Source organism: Oryzias melastigma, linkage group LG21 (genome assembly GCF_002922805.2).
Source record: "Oryzias melastigma strain HK-1 linkage group LG21, ASM292280v2, whole genome shotgun sequence".
Taxonomy (NCBI): Eukaryota; Metazoa; Chordata; class Actinopteri; order Beloniformes; family Adrianichthyidae; genus Oryzias; species Oryzias melastigma.
The window spans coordinates 22,114,733-22,141,909 of NC_050532.1; the positions used below are offsets into that span (position 1 = coordinate 22,114,733).

Here is a 27,177-nt window from a genome sequence, read left to right on the forward strand (position 1 = left end):
CACCATTAGCAAACAAACGTGGAGCAGCAATGCAGCATCAACTCTTCAAAATGAGCTCAGATGAATGCAGACTCATTAAAACAACTTTTAACGTGATACACATTGCTTCTCACACTGTTTTCCCAACAATGTATATACCATAAACCCTTATTAGCATACATCATAGCCGTAGTGTCGCCACCATCGCCTTGCCGTAGCTATGCTTCCACCGTATAAAAGCAGCAGTAAAAAGCGTTGAACCTGGTCTTCATACAGATTGAATAAGTGAATAATCTTGGCAAGGATTTGCAAAGTTCAGCACATCCATCTTTTTCTTTTTGTTTTGACCCGCCCCGTAACTGCAGGCCAATGACTGAAGAGAGCTTTAGTCACGTGGTACACTAGGGTATACTCCAGTCTGAATACAGACCGAATGCAAGATTTAGGACTCAGTCCGGAACAAATTAAGTGGACCCGGTCCGGAATAAATCATTTTTCTAGTGTGAACACACCCTAAAACAAATAAATTCAGCTTTTAAAGTTTGGGGTTTTTTTTAGACCGGAAACGTCTGTCCTGAGCCTTGCGTTTGGTTTGACAGACATTTCTGCTCCAAGGCAAAGCTTGTTGACAAAACCATGTGATTAAATATCTCTTCAGTTGGAGAAAGTTGTTTTGAGGAACTTGAATGTATCTGACTGAATTTTAATGAGTTTCTGTGTCTCATCGTTGCTCCCATAATGCCCGGCTACCATTTTGATTCAGTGGTTCCACTCCGAGCACAGAGCCTATTCAGACTTGGGAAACTCAAATCTCAGTTTGATTGGAAACAAACTGAGAGCACCTCAAAAGGTGGATCAGAGAGCGGGTTCTGGTCCCAGACCAAGGACTGAAAATTTGTTCCAGATTATCAGGGGAAACCAACTCTTTTCTAGCGAACCGAACTTGACCAATCTGAAACAATTAAATTCTGCCTCTAAAGTTTGTTTTTCCTGACATTGCATGTCTTTAGTTTCATGAGAAAAAACTATTTCCATTCATGCTAATTATGCTGTGTTTGCTTGGTTTGGTTTTCTCTGGAGATCTGGGGCTTTTTAGCACAAAAAAAAGACATCACTTGCCTCTCAGAGTCACAACCTGCAGCTTGATTTCCCACGAGAGCTGCTAAAATTCAGTTAAAGCCTGTAGCGTTTTAACCCAGCTGGTTGAGGGAAACCTGATTTTAACCTTTGGGAGGTTCTGCCGTTTTTTGTGTGCTTTAGTGCTTTGCTGTCCAAAAGCAGACAAGATAAATGATGTGACTTGCCGGTGTGGGGGTTGACCATCTGTCGCCATATTCACTGTTGTTCTGCATTCTTTGTGAATCTGTGCGCAGGCAGCGATGAAGTCACATCCTGCTCTTCGTCAGAGCCTGTGGTTAGCGTGTGCTAACAGCAGGTTGCATCTTTAAACAGCTCAGTGATCAGCTGAAGATCACATGCTGTTATAGTGTATGGTTTCCTCTTTACAGCGGAGACATCCTAAATCTGCCCACTTTGGTCTGTCTGTGAGAAGAAATTAGGCAAATGAGCTCTAAGGCTTTTCACATGACCGTCACACATGTGCTGTCAAGTGTGTATAACCTGTTACATGATAACTTATACCTCCACTGTAATTTTCTTTTCCTTTCTGTCGCTCCTCTTTGAAGTGAGTCTTGGTGGACTAACTGTGCAGCTCCAGCATGTGTAAGAGCTTATCTTCTCTGACACTTACCCAAGTCAAACAGACTAATCATGTGAAAAGGCTCTGCATTAGAGCGGAGCTGGAAATGTGTAAGCCCATCTCGGTGGGTTTACAGTGCGCTGCTGCTGGTGCATTATGGAAGAGGTCTGTCTCATTCCCAGCTGAGGGATCGCATGTCAGCCTATTAGAAAATGGATGCTTGCATTAGAACGCTCACTCAGAGCAGCAGCACAACCGGCAGCAGACACTTACTGGTTAAAAAACAAACGGCTTTTCTTCGCTCTTGTTAGCAAAGAAACAAGAGAAATAGATGAAATGCTTCAAACCGGATCAGCCCCACATTCACGAGTTTGGTTTAAGCTTTAGCTTCAGTGTTGATAAACTTTAAATTACCGTAACTCTTTATTTGTGAATGCAGTTGGCATAATTCCAATGGATTCTGACGCTGAGAAAAAATACCTTTCCGGCAATATGCAACACTTTACTGTAGTAATGTAAGCACTGATTCTGACGTGGAGAAAAGCAGCTCTGCACTGGTATGCAAAACTTTACGATGGTGAAGTGTTTACGCCACGTGTCAAAGTCTCGTTGGTCGGATCTGGCCCTCCAGATCATTTTATTTTATTAATATCAATGGCTCCATGTTATCTTGCGCTTATTTCTAACTTGAATAATTTTAGCAACATATATTTTTCTGGAGAGTAAAATGTTAAAAGTTATTTAAGGTTTAATTTGATTTATTCTGGAATAATATTCTGGCCTTTTTATTATTAAAATTATGTTAAAAAGTTACAATTTTAAAGTTGTAAAAACTGGCGTTCTGCTAGCTTTTCGGAGTATTTTGGCATTTACGAAGATTTTTTAGGCTATTTTGAAGTTTAGCTAATATTTCATCTACATGCTAGCCGTTTTGGCTAAGTTTTGAGTTTTTTTTGTAAGCTAATTTTGCATTTAGCTAATATTTTAGCTAGCTATTAGCTTCAACGTTTTCTGTTAATATTTCAGCTACATACTAGCTGTTTCGGCTAATTTAGGCTTTTTTTTTTTAGTTTTTTAGGCTGTTTTAAAGTTTAGCTAATATTTCAGCTACATGCTAGCTGTTTTGGCTAATTTAGACTTCTTAAAGTTTTTCAGGCTGTTTTGAAGTTAGGCTAATATTTACACACTAGCTGTTTTAGCTAATTTAGGCTTTTTGTTTTGTTTTCAGGCTGTTTTTGAGTTTAGCTAATATTTCAGCTACATGCTAGCTATTTTGTCTAATTTAGGGTTTCTTTTTTAGCTGCTTAGGCTGTTTTAAAGTTTAGCTAATATTTCAGCCACATGCTAGCTGTTTTGGCTAATTTAGACTTCTTAAAAAGGTTTTTCAGGCTGTTTTTGAGTTAGGCTAATATTAACACACTAGCTGTTTTAGCTAATTTAGGCTTTTTTGGCGACATCGACACAAAGTTGTTTTTTTCTTTATAACTACGAGTTACGGTAGTTCAAAGATGGTACCTTATTTGGCTGTTTTTGCTGCTGACATCTCTGGTGTTAAAGGGTTAAACCAGCAGAAAAATAAAATAAATGTAAAGCATCTTCCATCCACTTCAGATATGTTGGCTTTTTACTGTAAATTATTAGGTTAACAAAACCTGATGTTATGAACAAACCAACTGTGACGGCTTTGTCATGCTTCACTGGATGCTTGTATTGAACGTAACCTCGTCTCATGTTCTGTCCAAAGTCATTTGAATGAGCGGTGTGGAGCTTTGAAGCTTCGTGTCACTTTCACAGGCGTTCATGAATGATGGAAAAGGACTATTGGGGGCAAAACAACTAGATTGATGACTAAAATTATGTTATGGACATAGAGTAAACATTAAATATGTGTGGTTCAGTATATCTGAACTTTTCCGATGGTAAAAGAGATTTCTTGAAGATGACAGTTTTTAAACTCTCGTCTCAGCAACGTGAGCTGGACAGGTGTACCTTGCCGTTGAGGCGACTCTTTCGGTTTTACTCCGCCTCCTCTGTGGGGACCCCGGTGGAGAACAGGTCAGCAGGAAGGACTGCAGAGCTGGGCAGAGCTTTGTTCCACGGCCGGCCCGCTCCTCCTCCATATGCTGCCTCAGACACACCCCGGTGAGAGAAGACGAGGGCGTTGCCTGCAGCGCCGGGTTGATGGTTAGGCTGCGATCTGCATGCAGTGATGTCACTTTATAGCAAGGAGGTTTTATGTCTAAGTGTGGGCTGGTTGAAGCGATGTTATTAAAGGGGAGGGCTTTAGGAACAATTTGCTTACTGGCTGTCAGTGCATTAGACTGAGGGTTTTATCTATTACAGACCGTCTGTCTGAGACAATGGAGCCACAGTGGAGATTGTACAGTCTTTTTTTATTGAATTTATTTCTATTTTTAAATCTTTTTTTCATTTTAGGTTAATTAATATGTAAACTGTTGCTCAGGAACTTTTTTTCTCAAATTTATTTGTTAAATTTGATCAATAATACACACCTTTTAACTCGAATGGTGTCCCTACATACGTGCTCATTTTTCATCTCAATATTAAACAAAACCTTCATTTATAACAAATAATGTTTGTTTGTCAGTTAGTTTGTAACCTCACAAACTGAATAAAATAATAGTCGGTGATGAAAATAAGAGCTAATAACCATCTCTATAACTGCAAAGGTCTTCCGTTCTTTCAGTCAACATTGAATAAAACGGTTTGAATTCATTTGCGTGACAAATCCTTTCTATGTGGATTCTTCAAAGAAAAAAAAGCCTTACTATCATCTGGTTTTTTTATGCTTTAATGCTTTATACTTGCTTATACTTTGATACTTTTTATTCTTACTGGTGTTATACTTAGGCTTTGTACTCTGTTGGACAGTCATGCAATGTACTTCACACAGTTTTTTACTCTGTATGTATATGTGTTAGAATGCTGCTCTCATCTTTAGTGTTAGTGAGTCTAATTTTAACTGTTTTGTAACTCCGTTTCAAAATACTTCAAAGTACCAGATATTAGTAATCCATAATTCTTGGTTTAAACTATATGTTGCACAATGTTTATGTTGAAAGTGTCAAACATGCTTTGTGCTTTGTTTATTAAATTGAATGTAGTTTTTTTTTTACATGACACCAGGCTAAGTATAAGATAACTGAAAGGGTTTTCTTAATTATTTGTTTAATGGCAAAATTAAAACATTTTAGTTTCTGTGTTTGTCATAGTTCAGAAGTCATATATCGAATTGAGAAATTGAGATTTGAACCGAATGTTGGTGAAAGTAAATTGTTGCATTTGTACTAGATATCCTCAAACATTGGTTCATAACTAATATCTAACTGTATTGAAATTGGAGTTTGGCGATAAATCGATTATATCGGCTCATTCAAATTAGTTGTTTTAGACGATTTATGGTGTGAAAAAAATAGAGATTTTATTTTTTGGCCATATTTTTGGACCTAATTGAAATCCATTAAGACAGTGTTTTATTTTGTTCATTTATTAGCTCCACTGACCTTTTATCTTACAACATACCATCTGTTTTTGACTCTATATGTTTTTATTTAAAGCTAACCGCATAGCTACAGCAGGTTTAAAAGTGATGAGTTTCCTGGTGTTACCAGGCGCGTCCCTCCACTCTCGGGGTCACGTGTGTCATCCACACTTCAGATGACTCGCTTGTACTGTACTGTGCGTTCCTGCCTTCTCTGTGCTTTTTTCCTTTTTTTTTTTTTCCCCTACAACTGATTCAAGTTCCTGCAGTTTACACAGGCGCAATAGATCGGGTCCTTTAAAAGGAGGTCCTTTAATGAAGATTTAAGTGATAGATTCACAGCTTTGGTTTTTATGAAGTAGCATCCTTTCAACTGAATCCTGTAATGACTGATGGCGTTTGCTGAGGCTGAATGCTAATCTTGTGTTACTCTTTTTTTTTTAACTCTTTTTTTTTTTAACACATCTTCTTAGAACTTTTTCTATTTATTTCTAGTGTTTCTGCTTCTTAGGTCCATCTGAGTAATAGAAAAAAAGCCTCCAAATGTTTTTTTTTTTTAACTTCCCATAAAATAAATTTAATAAATGGGAACTAATTTTTTTGATTATCCTTATATCCACTAAAAGTATTGGAGAACAAGAGTTCCATGGGAACACTTAACCACTACAAATGGCACCAGTGGAGTGGTAAGGCTTTCTAGATTACTACGATCCCTCAGGGTGTTATGCAGCACTAGAAATGTCCAACTGTTTCTCCTCTTTCCCACCGTCACAATTTAACCGGTCCTACCACTTGTATAATTGGTTTACACGTAAATCTTACAAGCGTACTTGGTTCAGACTTTCAATAGTCTGTAAGATCCCACACCTGTTGGTCTGTAGTGGATCAGAAAGATTGGGACAGAAACTCTGATTCATGACACATTAATATAAGTATGAGATGACTCTAATACTATGTTCTAAGAACGCGCGTTCAAGAATTCACGTTTAGTCCACGGTGTTTATCGTGGACTATTGCATGTCTACCACCTATAGTTGGAAGAGGTTTGGTGTAAACCTGGTGAATCTTGCTCAAGTATTTTTCTTTCACAGCTCTATTCCGATATATGAAAGACTTGGTGTCATAGAACTCCAGCCGGGTACAAACTGGAATTATTCATTTCTCCTATGAGATTAATTTTCAAAAGTTGGCACTTCTATGAATGGGACTTTAACTTTAATGAGGCACACTTGGAGTCCTAGAATTTGTTCAAAAATATAAAATTCCCCTGTATAGTCTGGTTATCCTTAACCCTTGTTCTATCCGATGTTGATGGTGGGAGTGGGGTCATCTGGACCCCAAAAGGCAGCTCGCTGAACTTTTTTTTTTCTTCAATGATTTTTGATCTTCACCGATGTCTGTGGCAGACATGAAATCCTGTCCACCTTCATCCACATTTGTCATGGGATGGACAACAGGTCAATGTAAGGCTCGGGTCATCTGGACCCGTAAGATAGCACAAGGGTAAAGTAGGAATTTTGGTGCTGACTGAGCTCCAATTGATTTTCTGTCCCACACATACCCAAAAATTTGTAAGCATTTTTTTAGTAAGACTTTGGTAAACTATGAAGCCGCACCAGTTGATGGATTAATGGAGAATTACGCCTACCGTTGTCAGGAACCTCATGGAGTGATACGTAAACCGCCCGTGATTTAGTTGAATAAAGTTTGAGTTAGTTTTTGTTACTTATTATTTAATTTACAGTTACTTTTTAAGATTAAAACCTTTTTCTTTCTATTTAAGCAAAGAGCCACAATGGAGGGGTAAAAGAGCCTCGGGTTGTAGATCTCAGCTTACAAACGTACCTTAAGACACAAACAGTGTCTTTTAAGCTACGTTACAGTTACAGTTCTCTCTCTTTTTTTTTTTTTTTGCTGTTCTGTTTTTAGAGCCACACAAATGAGTGATTCAAAGCTTCAAAGTGGGAATCTCCCATTTTTTTTAAACGTTCCGTATCCCCAGCAAGGTACAGCTTTTTCCACTTCTGCTGGCCTGATTTCTTTATTTCTCTGAGCCTAAATTCAGAAGGAGCGGGCTGAAGTAATCTTTAAGCTCCAGAAAATCCAAAAGGAGCTTCAGGCCTTGAAAGTTCTGTGGGCTGCTAACCCACACATACTCACTGATATTAAGTTCCAACTTTCCTTTTACTTTGTCACTACCTTGTGTTCCAAGAAGTCGGTAAAGAAATACCCATAAACAGCTTTAGTCTGTTCCATGCTTCAGTGCCTTTACTGTAATGGTTGACATTTACTTTTATCTTTTCAGAACCGTGAGCTGCAGATTATGAGGAAGTTGGATCACTGCAACATAGTCCGCCTGCGCTACTTCTTCTACTCCAGTGGAGACAAGGTCAGTAAGAGTTTTGCTGCATAAACCAACAAATCTTACATCACTTCGTCTGATTTTTATTTAATTATTGTTGTACCCAATACAACAAGCTGCAAACCACTTGACATATTCTATAAAGCTTTCCTGTAATGTTCCGCCCAGCCTCATGTCTGCATGAGGAGTGATGGAGGTCACCGACCTGTTCAGTGAAGCCATTAAGGGACTGTGTGGAGGTGTGCAGGACCTGCAGGAATCCAAGATCTTATTTCTGTGTTTTTATCACGTTTTTGGATTCTTGTCTGTTTTGTGCACCTTAAATATCTGCTTCTGGTTGTATTTTGACAAACTGTACTTTTCCATGAAAGTCATATAATTTATTTAAAGAAAAATACAGTTGAGCATTTACCTTTGCCGTGTGAACCAGGGCTTGATGTGGAGAGACCTTTAAACTCCACTGTGTGCTTGTGACGGTTGATTTAGGTTTTGTATGAAATCAACATTTTCTAATTAAGCTGCAAATACATTTCCAAGACAATCAACATTAACAGTCAATTTTAGGCTTTTATCTTGTTTTTTAAAACTTTTTACTGATCCGAAAAACGATCCAAACCGTAATCCTAAAACCATGACTTGATCCGAACCACAACTTTGTGATCCGTTACAAGTTTTTGTCTGTAATACCTTGTGTCGCCTCTAGAGCTGTAGCAGTCATCCCCCTTTTCTGACTGAACTTTTTCCCGTCTTTTCTTTGATAAATACACCAGTACATGAAGTGCAGCGTGCCAGCAAAGTCATTGGAGGTCCCCTGGAGACTACAAGGCTGGACTATGTCATTCAGGCTGCTGACAAACGGGCCCGCAGAGGTCTGTGTGGCAAATATAGACGCACATGCCGCGGGGACTCTGCCCATGACGCTGCAGTCAGGAATGCCTCTCTGTCGCAGCTGAAGTCAAGGAAAGCTGTTGAGGATTATGGGTTGCGGTGTGGACTGAAGGGGCATCAGTTTCCAGCACTACGAGCCCTCGGTTAATTATAGCTTTAATTGAGCTCCGTCTTAAGCTCCGCCCTCTTTCCCTCCCGTCGCCTCATGCCATGTGCCCAGCAAGCTCCAAGAACTGCTGTGGATTCTTGGTACCGAGACCCCCCGCTAGGGTGATCTCACCAAACTTACCAGTTTGACTTGGACCGTGCCAGAGTTTACATGTTCTCTGTGGTTCTGGTTCCTCTCACTTCATGTCCGCTGAGTTGGGTTTCGTTGTCTCCCTCTCCCCCTCCTCACGGTCTCACTCGGCTAATTATGGAGACTGGCACTGTATTGTTGGTATGGGGCTTTACCACCCATAGAGTCTGGAGGGGGAGAATGAGGGAGGCAGGTGAAGGAGGGGAGAGGTTTGGTGGGAAGCGTGTGGACGGACTGACGGCTCGGTTGATTGATCGTCTAAAAAGGCAGACGTGTAGAACAGATATGAAGAGGCAGAGTCGGAGTTTAGATGCCACGCATGCCTGAAAGTGAGACTTGATGCTGTAAGCATTGGGGAGACATGCTGGAACTGCTGCTGCTGCTGCTGTTGTGTGTGTGTACAGGTAGTCTTATGTAACTGCATGCCTGAAGCACACCGTGTGCCTTTTGCTTTTACCCTTTAGCCTCTTGTCTAAAGCTTCCCTTAAAAAAGGCCACAATTTCAAACTGTGTGGGCAGCTAAGCAAATAGTTGTTTGACTTTCACCTCTTCAACATATGAAGATGCAGTTCCAAACGTTTAGTTGCCCCCTGCTGCCCCTCCCTGTGAATAGACATGAACATTTGTGACCCCTACCAGTCGCTAAACTAGAGCTGGATATCAACAATAATTTCCAGATTCGATTCGATTCACCGGAGCCTGGATCGATTCTATTCCGATTTTTTTTCTGATTATTATTTATTTATTTATTTTTTCTTTTCTTTAATCCACTCAGTTTAATTGAATTGCATTTTGTAGTTTACACATTTAGACACATTTATTTAGAAAACATGAATAATCTATATATAATTGGAAGATTTTCATATTAATTCACATACTGTATTAGTGAAAAAATATTGAGATTGTTGATGATATACAGTGTTACATGGATTCTCAAATGGAGCAGCTCCAACAATTGTTCTGCCTCTCCTGGATGGTGTTTCCGTTTGGCCACCAATCTTTCTGTATTTTATAGCAGAAAAAAGATTTTACCCTTTTTTTTTTCTTAATTTGTAATAAAAAAAGTTGGCAGGTCTATAGTGTCCACCTGCAACTCTTCACTCTGAATTTAAAGTATTAATACTTCATAAACATAATTACAAAATAAATCTTCGTTTAAATTTGTTATTCAGTTGCTGAACATGAAAACTTGACCTTGAATTTCAGTTTATAATTTAATAATATTTGACAAAAACTCCCCAAAGACCAATATAAATTTTCCATTTCCTTGTATTTCAATGAAAATCCATAAAATATTATTGGCACAAATGGTTTCAGTGTGGCGTTGTACACCTGGTTTAAATATGTTTGACTGTTGAATCGTAATATAGAAAATAAAAATAAAGGAACTTTTAAATCCAAAAAGAAAGTACTATCACTGTACTGTATTTAATTTTTAAACATGCAAATATTTTAAATGAATATGAATCATAATTATAATAACATTGTACATCAAGAAATTGAGAGTTTCTTCGTCAATTTCAGTGTATTTAACCCATATTTAGATACTTTTTTAAGTCATTTTTATCAACTTCTGAAAGAAAGCGGTAAAAACACAGTCATCTGCAAATCTTGGGTCTGTTTTATTGACTGTATATGAGAACTGGACCAATTGACTGTGACATCATCTATAGAGAGTGGTTTACTTCTGGCTTCAATGAAAAGAAGTCGGTTCATTTATTTGTCATTACTAAGCAGTGACTGGTCCGAGTCGGTCCGAGTCGACGTTTCTATGGCAACTACTTTTGTTATTCAGGAGTGAGCTTGTTGGAAGGCCACACCCCTACCACCTCAAAGCGTGCTGGGGAGAATCTGTCAAATGTTTAAGACGTTGAAATTAGAATTAGAAATGACAAGAAAAAAATTAAAATCAGCAAGAACATGTTAAAAAAAAATGGAAAATTGGAACCAGCAGGTATTTCCTGTTTGGAAAGCGAGGGGGGAGGGGTCACTCAGTCCAGTTCTTTGATACAATCCCAAAAATTATAATTAAATTGTTAAAAAATTGCAGCCAGCTTTACTAAAAACACAGAAGAAATGTATATAAACGTGTGGCAAAACTGTGTATTCCATGCTGTTCTCAGAACTTCACGTCTTTGTCGTCGTACCACGATTGGTGCTGGTGGAGAGCTCTGCCAGTTGTTCAGGTGCAGGCAGCTCTCTCACCAAATTAGAAGCTTGATTATTTAGCTGGCAGTGAACTAGGAGCCAGTCAGATCCATGGCTGGCTAACCCTCTGGGAACAAGCCAAGGAAGTGGCTTTGTAGTGAGACAGGAAGTGAGTCATCACTGTTGCTAGGCTAAATATAGCGTTGATAGCACTAGTGGGAGGTGGAACAGGCGCTCTAGCAGTCACAAATGTTATCAATGGGATTTTTGCTGCTGACGGACGGATGACCACACACTGTGAATTAAAAAAAAAAAAAGCTCAGAGGTGTAGATGACTTTAGTGAAGAAGAGCGGATCAAAGAAAATCTGTCTTCATTGTTTGGACTTCACAGGCCCGGTTCCGGTGCTTTACAGAGTGGATCCCCCGTGAATGTTCAGACTGGTGTTGCTTCTGGAAGCTCAGAGGCAGCCGGTAACAACATGCTGTAGTTCTAAGAATTCTAATCTGTCCCAATGCCATTTGCAGCTGATGGTCGTGAGGGGAAAATCATTTTGTAGAACTTGTGGTTTATAGCTTGTTAAGGTGTTACCCCGCCCCCCTTTCCCATCCTCAGTGCATTGTGGAACAGGGAGCTAGCATCCCATAAACTCTTTTTCAAACTGCGTTTTTTCATCTGCTCCTGATTCACAAAATTTAAATGAAGAAATTCTCAGAAATTGAACTTAATTTTCTACATATACGTCCTTCATCATCACAAAAATGTCACAAGAACATATTCAGAATACAATTTTCATTGGAGTGGGTCTTTAAAGTCCCACTCCAGCTATATTTTATTTGTTGTAAAATCATTTCTAGTTGTATTTTAATCATGATTATGCAGTTTTTAGCCAAAACCAAAAAGTCTGTCTTTTTTTTAAAGACTGACTTTATCACAATGGCAGTAGTTCGTTAGAGACTCACTGTTTGGCGCCAAAGTTAGCCTACATTAAAATCCCAGCATGCCTTTGTTTACTCTCCAGTTAGCCTACAGCTCCACACAAGCCCAAGCTGACATTAGCGTGCCAAAAAAAATGGCGAGCAAGTGTGGATCCATGCAGCCGTACTGTTTGGATCCAGATGCTCAGACGAAGACAAAAGAAGACCTTAATGGATCTATTTGTTTACAAGTGGATGGTGTAGAATTGGAGGGAGCAGGGAGACTGACAGTTACTGCATCACAAACCCGAGATTTTATTAAACCGCAAGTTTTCATCTGCTCCTCAGCCGTTATGATTTGAACAAAGAAAAACTTCTAATTTTAATCTTAAATTATTTTCTATACGTCCTCGATCAATAAAAAAATGCAACAAGAAAGTGTTAAAAACACAAAGTCTCTAAGGAAACCATTGACAAATCCAATTTGTGCTTGTTGTTTTGACATAATTTTTCTTAAATCAGATTGAGTTTTTGATTTAAATGCAGGAATTATTCGGGCAGGTTTTGTTCTCCTCTCGCAGATCTTGTTACATAAGTAGAAGTCCCCGCTGTCATGTCTGTAGTTGTTTAGTCTTTTATTGGATCTCTTCATCTTCAGTAGCTTGTAAAACTTCTCGTCCTTTAGTTTTTATTCCTCGTTGAAGGGTATCCGATACGACCCCATTAAAAAAGCTCAGCAAATAGGAGACGTTCTGAAACTGCAGAGACGTTGGCGACTTTTAATTTCTGTCTTTATAACCTGTTGGAATGATGCTGACACTGTGGAATGACTCAGCATTTTTTAAGCTTCGTTTTTCCTAATTACCATATATTACGTATTACATATTACTGTAAAATATAACAGTTTGAAATAGGAAAATAAAGATTCTACTCAAAGATAGTTCATCTTGAGCTGTGTTCACAACGACTTTAGTCCAGTTCAGGCAACAACTTCCAATAAAAAGTCTACATAAGCGTGACGTACGCAAACCTGGTGAACTTTGACCTATCAGGGACTCTAATTTGGTAGGGATGTATGGATTTTAATTCACGGAAGTTCCAACCATTTGAAAATTCATATTAAAAAATAAATTCATAATTACGGTTTGCGCCTGGTTAGAATTCTATGACGCTGTGAAAAAAAAAATCTGAACACAGTCAAGTTAGTTCCTAAGAAAGCGGTCTCCAGTGTGAGACTGCACTGGTTGTGACCATTGACTGTATAAGAGATCTGGACAGAGCGAATGTGACGTCACACAGGAAATTACTTCCTTCCGGCTCCAGGGAAATGAAGCCAATTCTGTCGCCATTTTTCCGCCACGTTGGACCCAGACGACAGTGATTGGTCCACGTTGGCCAGAGCCGATGTTGCTATGGCAACTACTGTCGCCAATCATGAGTGAGCTAGTTTGACACCCCCTCCACTGAAATCAGGCTTGGAAGAATCTGTCAATCAAGCCTTTAAGGCGGGGCCAGTTAGCACCACTTTTACTGAGCCAACTGATTGGTCAGTTAAAGCAAAATATAAATAACAAAAAATTAGGATTAACAAGAACAAGTTAAAAAGGTAGAAGAGCAAGAACAGTTATTCTGACAAATAGCATGACTGAGTTATAGCTGTTTATTTCTCAATAGAATCATTTTTGTCGGGTAGTTCCTAGTTTTTTCTTAACTTGAGGGGAGAGGGATTGCTATGTCCAGTTCTCATATACAGTCAGTGGTTGTGACCTTTGTGAGGAGGTTCCACAGAGCTCTGTGGATCCCTGAGCAGAAGGTGTGGGAGCGCAGAGAGGAGAAGGCCTCACACATGACTGCATGAAACTTTTACAAGCAGCTGGGAGTGTTCAAATGAAGCGCCGAGGTGCAGCTTTGCACGCAAACGTGGATCGTTTCAGTTTAAAATGGTAAAACTGGAGTTTTTAGGAGAAGAGTGCGGGAACTAATCAAGCCTGCTGTCAAAAAAAGCCCATCTTGATAAAAGAAGAACTTTTTTTTATTAAGAACAACAATAAAGTATTAAAATGAAATGATAGAAAGTTCTTTTTTTATATACTTTCTGTTGGAGTTCACTTTTGATTCATTTGATTGTTTCGATGTCACACTGTTGCTTTATGACCTCCCTCTGTTCATACTTGTGGGAAAAAGGAAGTGGGAGCATAATGGGGCGGAGAGCCGTCCCACACAGCATCTTTTCAGCTCCGGAGTGGAACCCCACCCTCCATCCCGGACCTCGTTCAACCAGAAAACAAGGAAATGATATAATTGTCTGCGGCTACTGTCGGAGCACGGGCTGCGATGACGCACGGCTGCGAGCTTCCTGCTCCCCGTGGAGATACAATGGATCCCCAGTTAGAATGTAGAAAAGCAACAAAAAAAAAAAACGAGGGGGGGTGAGGGGGTGAAAATGGCTTCTTTCATCAGGAAAATCAGCATCACAGCTGAGCAGGGAAACAACGTCAGTGACTGATTTTTGAGTTTGTTGTTTTCTGATTACCTTAAACTGTGAAAACCTGCATCTGATTGGTGTTTTTTTTTTCTCGTATCTGCCACAGAAAGACGAGGTGTACCTGAATCTGGTTCTGGACTACGTTCCAGAGACCGTCTACAGAGTGGCCAGACACTACAGCCGAGCCAAACAGACGCTGCCCATGGTTTACGTCAAGGTACGTGTTTCTGTGTGTCGCTGTAAGGACTGATTCACTTCCTCTAATTCATCAAAGGAAATTCCACACGTTGGTTTCTGTCTCATAAATCTGTCGGTTTTGACATTCCTCAGGTCAAAATCATGCAAATACTTTTAAAGGTCAGGTTTGAAAAAAAAAACTATTTCTATATATAGATGGATGGATTACAAATTTATTATTTCAAGTTTCTTTCACAAAAATATTCTTCAATTTAAGTTTTTAAAGTGCGATTCCTGACTGACTAAGTTTAGAAAAACATTTGATTCTGGTTATTATCAATTGGTATCAGTAGAAATTCGTCACAAGATGCATAAAGTATCCAGGTTTTAGAGCTAAACTTAAAAATCCAATTAATATTCAACACTTTTCCTGCTACAAAGCATCTCAAAGTGCTTTGTATGATAAAGTAAAAAATAGTAAGATAACAAAAATACCAATTCAATTAGCAATCATAATAAAAATAAATTAAAACACATAAAAACCCAACACATATACACATCCCAGTACAATCAAATTAAATCAAGTTAATTAATTGAATCAAATGAAAACATGTAGACATGTAAAAGCAAAACTACAAAGAATTAATAAAAAAGTAATAATAATTTTAATTCCATTTTTGGTAAACTGGACTAGTATCAAATGTAAGATGAATTCTTGTCGTCCAAATTCCAAATTGCATTTTTTAAACCTGCAGCTGCAGGAATGGACGCATAAACCTGCTTTTTCTGTTTGGAATGGGTTATTTGTGATGTGGGAGGGGTTGAGTCAGCAGCACCTGCTGCTTGTTTAGAAGCAAAAAGACGTTTTATGTTTCACATTTGATTCAGAAAACCGACAATAATCCAAAAAGTTTGTGTCACTGGTCTTTGTAAGAGTTTCTAAAGGGTCCTAAAATCTGCACGACGGAGGGATCAGGAATTAGGCCGGATCACGTGATTTCAGCCTTGATTGGAATAGATATGTAGAATAGAGTTAGAAGAAGGAAACGCATTATTATGTTGCAGCTCGTTCTAGTCAGAGGCAGGTTCGTCTGTGCGTCCGCCGCTTCATGTCAATGGAACGACACGACTTTGATGTGAATCCTGTTGTGGGCGCTCATGAGCTGTAACCTCTTGTTCCCGTGTGCAGTTGTACATGTACCAGCTGTTCAGGAGCCTGGCCTACATCCATTCCTTTGGAATCTGCCACCGGGACATCAAACCCCAGAACCTCCTGCTTGATCCAGAGACGGCCGTGCTCAAGCTCTGTGACTTTGGCAGGTAAGGCTGACGTCACGTCTGTCTTTAAAGTCCCACTCCAACGATATTTATTGGAAAATCCTTCCTAGTGGTCTTTTAATTATTATTATTATTCTTTTGTTTACCTTTTCCCCCGCTAGCTTAGAGCTCATCACAACTCTAAGCTAACATTAGCGTAGCAAAGAAACGGTGATTGTTGGAGCTTCCTCACCTCTCTAGCATCTTTGCACGCAATGAAAAACAGTCTGCTTCTTTGGTTCTTTTTGTCATTCATTTATTATGTTTGCACCAGTATTATAACTTTTGAGGGCTAAGAAACAACATCATATACAGGACGGTCAAAAGACTGTCGCTTTTAGATGCAGGCGTCTCCATGACGACGCCCCACTGGAGGCTTAAAAACACATGCGTCAAGGTCAAGGCCCGCGGGCCACACCAACCCAACGAGTTCATTTTATATTACTGTTATTAATGGACTGACAATATGCAGCGCTGGTAACAAATTGACTACAGATCCCATAATGCATTGCGTCAGCTGCCAGATTGTGGGATTTCCTGCCCAGTTTGGTGGTTTTGGTTCTAAATTTGTGGGCAGAAGTTGTTTTGGGTGGGTTTGAGTTTGGTTCGGTGGTTCAGGGGAGACAGGTGAACCAGTAACTCACCTGTAAACCATCCTTGCCATTGTGACTAATTAAAAGTGTCCACTAATCTGTTCTATAAATGCAATTTAACTGAAGGACTTCATCATTTTAGCATCAGAATCTCTGTGTTTTATGTGTTTCCTTTACAGTTATGGTGCAGGTTATCCCTAATAAATTGTTTTTTTAAGTTAATGCTAATTATGTCATTCTTTAACAAAAGACATTTTTATTATATGTTATTTATTATGATATTTTGTGTTAGTATCTGAATAAATGATTGAAGGTTTAGGTTGATTTATCCTGGAATAATATTCCTGTCTTTTTAAATTCATGTTTATGTTAACAATAGTTATGTTTTTACGTTTTAAACGTTTAGCTTCTATGTCTTCAATTAATGTTTATTCTATTTGACCCATGACTTAGGATGTGTTATAGATTTTGGCCCCCTTTTCAGTTGAGTTGGACACCCCTGCTTTTAAATGGCAACAACCAATCAGGCTGCATAAACAAATGACACGCCCATCGCCCACTATGCCAATCAATAAACAGAACCAAACCTTAACAAAGCAAAGTTCTTCAATAAACTCATTCAAGACAAATTCAAAACTCCATCACTATTTGAAAAAATAAATATTCAGAAAAGCAATTTTTAATCTTAAATCCTTTTATAAATGTCCTCCATCATCAGAAAAATGCTACAAGAACATTTTAAAAACACCAGTGTGAGTCTTTAAATGACAGAGGTTTCACAGTTTTGTAGTAATGTTGACACACAAAAAAAAAAAGGTTCATATTTTTGTAAATCCTTATCGTTTTCATCCGAACATGACGATTCATTCCTGTCGTACTCCTTGCAGTGCCAAACAGTTGGTCCGTGGAGAGCCAAACGTGTCCTACATCTGCTCTCGCTACTACCGAGCCCCCGAGCTCATCTTTGGCGCCACCGACTACACCTCCAGCATAGGTAAGGTGACCCCACTGACCCGGTTAAGCTAACTGATAAGCTTCAGAGCTCAGCTTCACTCACATGAATGAAGCACACACCGACTGTGTAAACACAGAGGTCGTGCACGAGTGTCCTTTCATACAAACTACAACTGATAGTTGGACTATCCTGTTTTCAAATGCTTCTATTGTCCCCATCTAACTTGTTTTTCCATATTTTTGGGGGGACCCTCCCTTTTCCTGCAGATGTGTGGTCAGCTGGTTGTGTATTGGCGGAGCTGTTGCTAGGACAACCGATCTTTCCGGGCGACAGTGGAGTGGACCAGCTGGTTGAAATCATCAAGGTAAAAACCCGCCTGATCTGTCGACGTTTTTTTTTTTTCCATTCAACCCAGTGACACTGACGTTCACACTGGATGTTCTGTCTCAGGTTCTGGGCACTCCGACCCGAGAACAGATCCGCGAGATGAACCCCAACTACACCGAGTTCAAATTCCCGCAGATTAAGGCACACCCTTGGACTAAGGTGAGTCAACAGGTACAGGAGCACGTTTAATTTCCTAACTTCTATCATCTCACTGTTTCTGTTGAGACAATCCACCGTCATTTCCATCAAGTCGAGCTGCATGTGGAATTTACAGCCTCCGTCTTGCTGCGACTTGTTAATCTGACATTGACGGAGGAGAATGTATTCCTGCAGTACAACCCCTTTTTAAGGGTGTGGTTTTTAGCTACTCTGGGAAAAACCAGCAGTAATGACACCTGAGGCTCATGAAATACCCCCAGAGCTGTTCCATTATCTCTGGGGTCATTAGCCCCTTCAGTGGGCTGTTACCATTCTGTTTGTCTTAAACCATCAGCATCTCAGTGCAGCTGCATTAAAGCCTTAGTCACAGGGATCCAGGTGCTGCAGGTTTTTGGGTTGTCCGGTCTCGTGGAGGGTCGTAGAGAGAAGTGGCCGTATCTTAGCCACCTTAAGGGACGACGTGAAAATGGGATGTATCGTTGTTGTGTAGTATCGTGAAGTATTTGTAAGGCTAATGCTAATAGGACGCCCACTAAAACTACACTCTGGTTGTCTAATTTCCTAGTTTCGTGAACGGCACCAACAGGGTTCTTGTGTCCTGCACAGGATTTGAATGGGGTTTAAAATTAATTCATACAATACGCCTGTGTCTCACCTACTTCAGTGTTCACTACTGTCGCCCACAGCACGTCCAAAGTCCGGCTCGTAGACAAAATGTGGCCCGTGTTCAAGTTTCTTCCGGCCCGCAGGCTCTTTTCATAAAATCCTCATCCCAGCACTCTTTAAGATCTGTGCGTACCATCTCTCGATTGTCTGAATTACGTTATAAGCTGCTGTAAACTTGTAGAAACAACCTGGCCTTCAAATCCAAAGTTGACTGTAATTTTTTTATTTAAGGGTGTATTCAGACTGGACACAAGTGAACCAGAGTTTGTTTCCCACAATAATCCAGAACAAAGTTTCAGGCTGAAATACACCAAGCGAACTCTGGTCCAGGACTAGGAACCACTATCTATGAAACTGTTTCCATTGCAGTTTTGCGAAAAATGTTAATCTCAATATGCCCCAAAAACCACCTCCTCGCTACTGAGCGATCTACGACCTTTATATTTTGTGTGGACCGCGCATGTGTCCCGTACAGGTTCGGCCATTTTTCTGTTGACACCTTTAGGTGCTGTTGTGACTAAGGCTTTAATCCTCAGATATTGGTTGAACCTTGTACACCTTAATGGTGATTATTGTCCTCGTTTCTATGAGTGTTGCACTGTAAAACAGGACAACAGATGCTGGACATTTTCTCCTCACGTTGAATCTGCTAACTGGTCATCAGAGGACAGCAGGTCCTCCTCTTCTCTCTGCAGCTCCATCGATTCATTCTGTGTCTTTCATTAAGTGTCTGAACTATTGGACGTGTTGTGACGCCGCTGAAGGCTGTGTGACTGTCTGTAGTCGTGTCTGTGTGATGTGTGGGTTGATGTGAAGAATCAACAGAGGAAACTTCACAGCGTCCCCGATGACTTTGTCTGTGATTAAGGTCTTCCGGCCGCGCACACCCGCAGAGGCCATCGCCTTGTGCTCTCGCCTCCTGGAGTACACGCCCACGGCCCGGCTCACCCCCTTAGAGGCCTGCGCGCACTCGTTCTTCGACGAGCTCCGCGACCCCAACGTCAAACTGCCCAACGGGAGAGAGAAACCGTCGCTCTTCAACTTCACCACCCAGGGTAACCAACCGGACGGCCTTTTAACACCGGCTGTAGCTCCGGTGTTGACGTTCCTAACCCTTCAACCGTTTACTCTATTAACCCTTTAACACCTGAGGCGTCGTCGGTGACGCTTGAACACAAAATGTTTAACATACTGTACATTTAACAATTGAAAAGGTGCAGTAAATCAAAGAGCACAAACGATGGAGCTCAGGTGTTAAAACATGAGCGTAATTCCAGCGGATTCTTAAGTGGAGAAAACCAACTCTGTGCTGTAATGCAGCACTTTACTAACTTAAAGTAACTAGAAAAGTTGTATTACCTCCAATAATGCTAGTGTGAATGCTTTTTGCTGAAAGTAGTTGCTGAAGCTTTTTGAATGGTGATACAATTTACTTTACTTGCTCAGGGGATTTGCTGAAAATGTAAAAGCTATTTGCAAAATTTTAAATTTGCAAAAATACCGAAAATTTTGTCAAAAAAAACTACGAAAGAGCGCTGAAGTTGACCTAAATTTCTGAAAAATTTGAGTAAAATTGCTTAAAATCCCTAATACTTGTCAATTTTTCAAAAGTATTTCATGTGTTACTTAAATATGAGCTAAACTCCAAATTATCCCAAAAAGCTAGCTTGTTGCTTAAATACTAGCAAAACTCCAAAATAGCCTAAATTTCCTCAGTAAACTAAATTAGTCAAAAACGTTAACCTGTTGCTAAAATAGAAGCTAAACTCTAAAGTATTCTATTAAAACTGAAGTAGATAACAAATTTGCCAAAAAACGTTAGCATGTTGCTAAAAAATATTAGCTAAACTCCAAATTAGCTTAAAAAATCTCATTAGATGCCAAATTAGCCAAAAAAGCTAGCTTGTTGCTTAAAAACTAGCCTAACTCCAAAATAGCCTAAAATTGCTGAGTAAACTAATTTAGTAAAAAACATTAGCATGTTGCTAAAATAGAAGCTAAACTCTAAATTATCATTTAAAAACCTCAGTAGATAACACATTAGCCAAAAATGTTAGCATGTTGCTAAAATGCTAGCTGGACTCCATTTATTTTTTTTTTAATTACTACAAAAGACAAAAACATAGCCTACGAATATATTTAAATGTTTGTTGCTAATCTATTTACAATTTTGAAGACTTTCTCATTAATTTCTTTTGGGGCGTATTTGATCAATATTTCAAAAACTATAAAGTTTATAAATACTAAAAATAGAAGCAGTAATGTCCGGAATGAGCTGAACGTTTTCTGAAATCATTGGAAGTGTGATTGAGTTTTTATGTGTTGAAAACGTTTGGAAGGAGCAGGAGAATCTCTAAATATGCTTTTCTCCATGTCATCATCAGCCGATTCCTGTTGATCGTGTAAACGGTCAAAGAGTTACGGTACGTCAAAGAACGTGTTATTTAGGCGTCACCGGTGACATCTCAAATGTTAAAGAGTTAAAGACCAAAGACTGTCAAGGAAGAGCATTATGGGAATTGTTCATTTTAAAGTTTGAATGAGGATTTTAGGTGAGTTTTAAAAGTTCATCTTTGTACAGAAATCTTCTAAAGTCAGACTCTGTTTTTTCAGTTTAGGCAAATCTTCAAATTCTTGTTTAGTTAAAACCAACAAACAAATAAAAACAAATATCAGATAAAATCTGATTCTTTTTGTAGCTGCTTGTAGTGAAGTCATCCAGAGTTTTATGCTGGTTAAGTCTATGCTAGTTACACTTGTAGCAAATAAATTTGTTTTCCCAAGTTGCAGCCAAGATGCTCAACATTGCATTTCTGCAGCCAAAAAAGTAGCACCTATTTTTTTTTTAAGTAATAGATTTTTATTCTGCAGTCTTTCTGCAACAATCATCTTTTTGCATTAGATTCCCGAACAGAGACGACTTCTCTTGATTAAAAACTTTGACCCTGACAGATGCATCCAATCTGCCGGTTCTGTTTAGACTTGTGGCGCAGCGCTACTTTTTTTGTCTAACAGGCAGTTCCTTATGGATCCTCTAGAGTTTTGAGTGTTTTCTGGTGGAGCTTCACACAGTATTTCATCTGTACCTTTACTGAACAGAACCTGGGGGAAAACCGTCCCAGCCGTCACTCAGCAAACAGAGAAAAATACTTTTTCAGCAGCAGCTCCGAACCGCCTATTACAAGAAAATGTATATTTGATAGAAAGGCAAACATCATTTAAACAACAATAACTTAATAAGATGATTTAAAAAGATCAAACACACCATTTTTTTCTGGTTCTTGCATATGAGCTCCTCTGTTATTCAGGTTCAGGGGTAGCTGTGCAGCAGCGTGACCCGCTGACCTTTTCTGCTCGTTGTCTTTCAGAGCTGTCTAGTAATCCGTCTTTGGCCTCCATACTCATCCCTGCCCACGCCCGCAACCAGGCTGCTGCCTCCACCCCAACCAACACGTCTGCCACCACAGGTCCTCCTACATCTCTGGTTTTATCCTTTCTGTGTGTGAAGGTTCTGATGGTTGTATTTGGTCAGAATTTAGACTGATGTTGAATACATTTGAATTTAAAGAGAAACGTTTTAGCGATAATGTCCTGAATTTTCAATGTTTCACTGTAAAACCCCACGTCTAGTCTTTTTTTTTTCAAGTTTACAGTCTGTTTTTCATCTGGATAAAGTAATCTTTTGGATGCTTTGTGTCAAAGTGATTTCATTAAGGTGGTTCTTAAATCTGAGTGGAGTCTCTTCACTGTTCTGTCATATGAGGCATAAATGTTGACAGTAGCTGTTTGCATTAAACATATCCCCAAAACTTTATTAAAATTTTAGAAATGTTGGGAAAAACACAATTTTGCATTTATGCTGGTTCCATTAAATCATAATTATATCATATTATACTATTTACATATACATGTAATTATATACATAATAAACTCAAAGTAACTCCTGTGAAAAGTCATTAAAAAACACAGCAACAATGTCCTCTAGAGGGCGCTAAATAGTGACAGAATTCAGACAAATCCTTGGGAGAGAAAACTGACAGTATATAGAGATGGACAAAGCACCTGGAACGTCACCCATAGAAAAGGCCTCAATTCAGTCAATTCAGTCGCCATTTTTCAGCAATACGGGCGTCGCCATGTTGGAACCAGACAATGTTAGTAAGCAGTGATTGGTTCGAGTCGGTCTGAGTCAACGTTTCTATAGCAACCATTCTCTCTAAGCAGGAGTGAGTTTGTTGGAAAGCCACGCCCCCTTTCACTGACAGCGGCCCGGGAGAATCTGTCAATCAAACGTTTGAGGTCGGGGCCAGTGGACACCACACTGAGGCGTCTGATTGGTTAGTTTATAACTTTAATAAGTTGCGATAAATAAAATATTTTATAAAAAAAAAAAAGATGTATGAAGAACATGTTAAAAAGAGAAACCAGAGCAGGAATGGTTATTCTGACAAATAGAAAAGAAGTCTATTGGATATTGACATTCTGGAACCAGTTGGTTCATCCTGTTTGGAACGGGAGGGGGGAGGGGATACTGTGTCCAGTTCTTAGATACTGTTAATGGTGGAGCTCATTGACTGTACATGAGAACTGGACTGAGTGACAAATAAACAGCTATGTCCCAGTCATTGTATTTGTCAGAATAATTCTTGCTCCAATTTCTTTTTTTACATTTTCTTGCTAATACTTATATTTTTTTCTTTATCGCAAGTTATTCAAGTTATAAACTGACCAATCAGATGTCTCAATAAAAATAGGTGGCTCCTGTTATGTCCAACAGGTGAAACGTTTGGCAGGTATTGTACACTTTGCTTTTAAGTGGTAGTGTTGTGGACTTCCAACAAGCTCACTCCTGATTGGTTGCCAAAGAAACAATGACTCAGATTGACTTGGACCAATCCCTGTTGACGTCCGGTTCCACCGTGGTGGCATCCATATTGGAAAAATAGTTTTAAAAAGACAAAGAGTAAATAATTTTCTGTGTGTGACATCACACTCACTCAGTCCAGTGTTCATATACAGTCACTGGTACCTGTTATTTCCGTCTGAAAACTGTAGTTTCTTCTCTCGTCCGACAGATGGCAGCAGCACAGAGCGAGGTCCCAACACCACCACCGCCTCCGCCTCAGCCTCCAACTCCACCTCCTGAGCCGCCAGCCCCGCCCCGGTCTCAACCCCAGCCCATGGCCTCTCCATTGCCCCGGCCCAGGGGGTGAGCTCCTCTCAGCTCCGCTCCTGCACTGCTCTCCCCCCACCCCCGTAAGACAGCGGCGCGGCGACGCTGAGGAAGCCCGGGTCCGGCAGCTCAACGACAGCCCCACGCCGCGACTGCAAAACCAAACGTCCCGCCCCCGTACCCCCACCGGTCCCTCCACGCCGCTGTTCGAACCCGTCTCCATCCCTTCCCCCCGCGGCCTTTCAGCCGGGGAACGGAGCGCGGGGCCCGAGGCGTCTGCGACTGCGCTACCGCTACAAGAACACTGTACATGTATACACAACGCTAGCCTGCTAATGTTTGTAAGAGGACAATCTGTAGAAAAGTCCTTTCGCTGTTCCCCCTCCATGTGCCCAACCATTTTTTTCCCTGCATCTCCTGAACCCCCCTCCTCCTCCCTTGGTTCCTCCTGTAGTGCATGACCTGAGTACAGTAGGATGGGGGGGTCGTCACGCAGTCACCTCTCACTTCTGCAGACAAAGGCATGAGGCTCGTGTAATGACGCGCAGAGACGCACACATCCTCACACACATGGATGCATGTTGACCCCCGCCCCCCCACATTTGCAGAACGGAGCAGTCCATTCGGGGGGGTGGGGGGTAATGTTTAGACATTTTTGCTTTTAAATGCGAGATTTTATTTTCTGTTTTGTACTCCTGGGCAGACGGGATGGATGGGACATGAATCTGGTCCTGTGTGCTGCTGGGATCAACCGCGTCCACCGTTTATATATTACTTATGTATAAAAAGTATATATAGATATATGTATATTAACTACAGCAGTTCAGAATCCTTTACGGTGAGCTCATGTTCGACAGAGCTGGTAGCAATATTTGCTACCAGCTACAGACAAACAGATTCGGGTAGAGTTCCCCTTTTCCTTGAGTGTGTTTAGGCTCCGCCCACCTCCTCTCTGGTGTTGTAGTTTAGGGCATCGCTCTAGACCCGTTTCCTCAACTCGTGGAAGAAACCCGTCGTGACCACTGACTGAAGTGTCGGCCCACTCGCAGCACACAGAGCCGCTCGGTATCGACCGTCTCCGCCCCCAGAGAATACTCACTACGTAAAAAAAAAAAAAAAATCTGAATTTGTAAATACAGTTTAAATGCTCCGCACCAAAATTCTGACTTGTTGTTTTTTTTTTTTTTATGTTGTGTTGAAAGGTGTGTGTATATACGCAGACCCATGTACTGTTTATGAGCAAAAACAAAGACGATTGAAGGTGGGAATGAAAACGAGAAAATAAAAAAAAAAACAACCAATCAGTCAAGAACTGATGAGGTTTATGGATATAGTAGATCAGCTTTATCCAGCCATATGTTCAATCTTACCTGTACAGTACAGTAGAGGACAGCTGTATTATTGTAACAAGAACTAGTCATATGTATAGTGTAACTATAGTTTGGAGTGCCTTTGCTTTCATACACCTTCGCCTTGTCTCCTCCCACCATGACCCCGCCCCCACCATGTGGTGACTCTCCTCTTGGTGCTGTTGAATGTCCTGCTACGACCCCCCCATCCCCGCCTCCTCCCCGTTTCCATTGCACAGTTAATGTAAGATACATACATTGTTAATTGTAAGGATATTTTCTGAAGATACACTAGACAGGTGTTTTATTTTGATAGATGTTTTACCTTTGGACGCACGTCTGGACCTGGACGACGAGCGCTCGCTCGCTCACTCGGCTTGTGGGTAGCAGCAGATGGCGGGGAGGCCGTAAAGCTCTCTTGAACTGTAAATGTGTCACCCGGTAGAGTTTCTGTCACTGGTCGGGTTACCAAAGCCAAACTCTGATGTAGTGATGAGGCGTCCTCAGAGGCAATAACTCTCCTCCTCCTCCTCCTCCTCTCTGTCTGGATATTTTCTTTTGTTTCTCCCCTCGAGCTGCAGATTTAGGGGGGGAAGTGAATTCAGTAGCACCTAAGGGGCTAAGTCCTGTAGCTTTTCTTTCTTTCTTTTTTTTTTTTTTCTCTCTCGCGTCTCCTGCTTGCTGTAATTTTGCGAACATGAACTCGTTGCTACCCCGCACCGGAAGTTTTGACCACTTCAACCTCCTCCGGATGTCCACGTTCAATAAAAAGGCCTGAATGGTAACCAAAAAACAGAAAAGAGTTGAGTATAAACGCTAGTGGGTTTACACACTAGCAGATGTGTTAGCTGAACATGCTAACTGGATTCAGTATGTGTGGGGGGGTGGGGGGTAAAGAAAGGAACGTTTTAAGAAAAATATGACATCCTGTATAACAGTACTACTACTTGAATGCCTCCGTTTGTGACTGAAATTTTAATTTTATTTGTTAATTTTTTTCTTTGTTTTATTCTGTGAAGGTATGCTCAATGTGCGCCTCTGTAAATATTCCCTCTGCGTGCTCCGAGGAATAGTTCCCTGGTACTGTAATTTGCATTAAATAAAGAGTAGGATAGCCTGGAAATAATCAAGAAATGTGGCCGACTCTTCTTCTATTCACCCCGGTTGTGCTGCTGAGTGATGCTGTAAAGTGGAGGAAATGTATGGAGCCCTGGAAATGACAAAAAAGAAAGAATTAAGTTTCCTTAAATTAGTATTTTGTGTGCACATATTATTTGTGGCTAAAAAGAAGCATTTTATCAGCATTGTGCACACAAATTAGGTTTTTGTGTGCTCAAATTGGCATTCTGTGTGCAAAATTTAGCACTTTGTGACAAAAATAGTATTTTGGGTAATATTTTATGTAAAAGATTAGTCGGCTGTGTGCACAAGTCCGGATTTTCTGTGCATAAATTAGCATTTTGAGTGCAGAAATTGACATTTTGTGTAAAAAAAAAAAAAAAAAAAATACAGTTTACAGTTTGTGTGCACAATTTAGCATTTTGTATGCAAAAGATTAACAGGTTCCGTGCACAAATTACGAGTTTGTGCAATTTAACATTTCGTGTTCTCAAGTTAGAATTTTGTGCACAAAGTGTACACAATGAGGCATTTTGTGTGCAAAAATAAATGTTTTGTATGCACAAATTAGCATTGTGTGCTTACAAGTTAGCATTTTATTTGCACAAATTAGAATTTTGTGTGCATTAAATCAGCATTTTGTATGCTAATATTATAAAAAATATAATTTTGTATGCTTAAATTAATATTTTTTGTGCAAAAATTTGCATTTTTTATTCAAAAGTTAGTCTTCCATGTTCATAAATAGTACTTTGTGTGCACAATTCAGCATTTTATGCACACACGTTTGCATTTTGTGTACAAAAATTACCAGTATGCGTGCAAAAATGTATGTAACTTTTTTTTGCAAAAATTTGTTTTTTGTCCACACAAAATCCAAACTTCCAAACTTGTGTGCACAAAATGCTAATTTGTGGGCACAAAAGGTCATTTGTGCACTGAAAATACTAATTTGCACACGAAATGCTATTTTTTTTTTTTTTTACATCTCCAGGGCTCTGTAGA

The 27,177-nt window shown here is 40.0% G+C and overlaps 1 protein-coding gene and 1 long non-coding RNA gene across 3 annotated transcripts in view; one reads left to right on the forward strand and one right to left on the reverse strand.

The window, feature by feature from the left end:
• Nucleotides 1-26,183, forward strand: part of gsk3ba (glycogen synthase kinase 3 beta, genome duplicate a) — a 42,279-nt gene extending 16,096 nt beyond the window's left edge. Inside the window, exons 3-11 of one of the 2 annotated variants that reach the window (XM_024286444.2) lie at nt 7,486-7,569; nt 14,384-14,494; nt 15,644-15,774; nt 17,252-17,358; nt 17,586-17,683; nt 17,770-17,877; nt 19,400-19,586; nt 21,900-21,998; nt 23,607-26,183. In XM_024286444.2, coding sequence (XP_024142212.1) covers nt 7,486-7,569; nt 14,384-14,494; nt 15,644-15,774; nt 17,252-17,358; nt 17,586-17,683; nt 17,770-17,877; nt 19,400-19,586; nt 21,900-21,998; nt 23,607-23,677 — 996 coding nt within the window. In that variant the 3' untranslated portion in view covers nt 23,678-26,183. The remainder of the gene's footprint in view (nt 1-7,485; nt 7,570-14,383; nt 14,495-15,643; nt 15,775-17,251; nt 17,359-17,585; nt 17,684-17,769; nt 17,878-19,399; nt 19,587-21,899; nt 21,999-23,606) is intronic. The other variant, XM_024286445.2, reaches the window with a different exon arrangement.
• LOC112155061 lies at nt 21,606-21,920 on the reverse strand. Its single transcript, XR_002920749.1, has 2 exons — nt 21,797-21,920; nt 21,606-21,706 (listed from the first exon to the last, which is right to left on the reverse strand). It is a non-coding gene; the product is annotated as an uncharacterized LOC112155061 (long non-coding RNA).
• Nucleotides 26,184-27,177: the final 994 nt, after the last annotated feature.